The following is a 1,085-nucleotide window of genomic DNA, read 5'->3' as shown; positions in this document are numbered from 1 at the left end:
CCCTCCGTAGCAGCTGGCGAGGGGGCAACCTTTCTGTCTGGTTGGGGACTGTCCCTGGCAACACCGGGACTGGGGGAGGTGGCACAGCTGGGGGAGACAGGGGGCTGGAGGTCTCCGTGGACACACGCACTTTGAAGCTCCTCTTGAATTTCTCCCGCTTGGTGCGGCCCAGATCCCCTGGGAACAGGGGGTTGAAGAAACACAGGGCAGCTCCAGTGCCCTGGTCCAGCTCTTGTGGGGGCCGGGGCTTCAGCCGGGGCAGCGGGGGGCCTTCCGATGGGCCTGGCTGAGCCTTGGTGTTGAGGGAGGAGCTCCAGAACTCTAGGGAAGAGAAACAGGTTGGGCCTCGGGGTGGGGGTCGGGGGGGCTCAGGGAGGGGACCCAACTGGGGGAAAGGCCCAGGCTTCAGTCTGTGTGCCTTCGCCTTCCCCTTCCCTCTTGGCCTCAGCTTGTCCATCTGTGCAGTGGGTAGCCCGGGAGCCCTTACCCATGCCCAGATGGGAGATGGCTTCCAGCTCCTTGTGGGTAGCTGCCTGGCGGATGGCTCTGGGGAGCTGAAGCGGGAGGAGAAGAATGTCCCTAAGGCCAGAGGGGAGCAAAAAGTGGGCAGTGAGGAAAGCTCTGCGTGGCGGGCATTGGGAGCGCCTGTGGGCAAGGAGGGCAAGATGTCCTGGGAAGGGAAGCAGGGCCCTGTGGAGAGCAGGCACCCTGCAGGCAGGCTTACCGGGTGTGGCAGTAGGCACAGATCAGCTGGACCAGGTCTGGGAACACAAGCTCTGAGCCCTCCAGGGAGACGCCTGAGGGATGGGAAGGGAGGTTGTTCTCTGGGAGCAGCCCCCCTGAGCCCCGACCTGATGCTTCCAGCCCCTCCCGCCAGGCCGGGCCAGTCCCTCTCACCCTCAGCAGTCTCCTGGATACAGTGGCTAGAGACGAAGGAGGGGCCACTGGCCTCGGGCAGCCGCACGCACAGGGCTTGGCACTGGCGACTGTTAGACTTCCGTACCAGGAATGTCTGCGAGTGGACAGGGATCAGAGGCTCAGGTCCTCTGTGTCCAGCCCCTCGCCCCCTCTACCCTCAGCCTCCA

General features: G+C 64.6%; 1 protein-coding gene across 1 annotated transcript in view; it reads right to left on the bottom strand.

Annotated features, from left to right (window-relative positions):
• The window catches only part of RIN1 (Ras and Rab interactor 1), a 6,574-nt gene that overhangs the window by 5,067 nt on the left and 422 nt on the right, over positions 1 to 1,085 (bottom strand). The window contains exons 2-5 of the mRNA XM_010837833.1: positions 898 to 1,012; positions 725 to 797; positions 488 to 579; positions 30 to 321 (exon numbers count right to left, since the gene is read on the bottom strand). Coding sequence (XP_010836135.1) covers positions 30 to 321; positions 488 to 579; positions 725 to 797; positions 898 to 1,012 — 572 coding nt within the window. The remainder of the gene's footprint in view (positions 1 to 29; positions 322 to 487; positions 580 to 724; positions 798 to 897; positions 1,013 to 1,085) is intronic.

This window comes from Bison bison, unplaced genomic scaffold (genome assembly GCF_000754665.1).
Source record: "Bison bison bison isolate TAMUID 2011002044 unplaced genomic scaffold, Bison_UMD1.0 scf7180017864080, whole genome shotgun sequence".
Lineage (NCBI taxonomy): Eukaryota > Metazoa > Chordata > Mammalia > Artiodactyla > Bovidae > Bison > Bison bison.
Note: the sequence above shows the minus strand (reverse complement) of the source record. Positions and strands in the feature narration are given on the sequence as shown.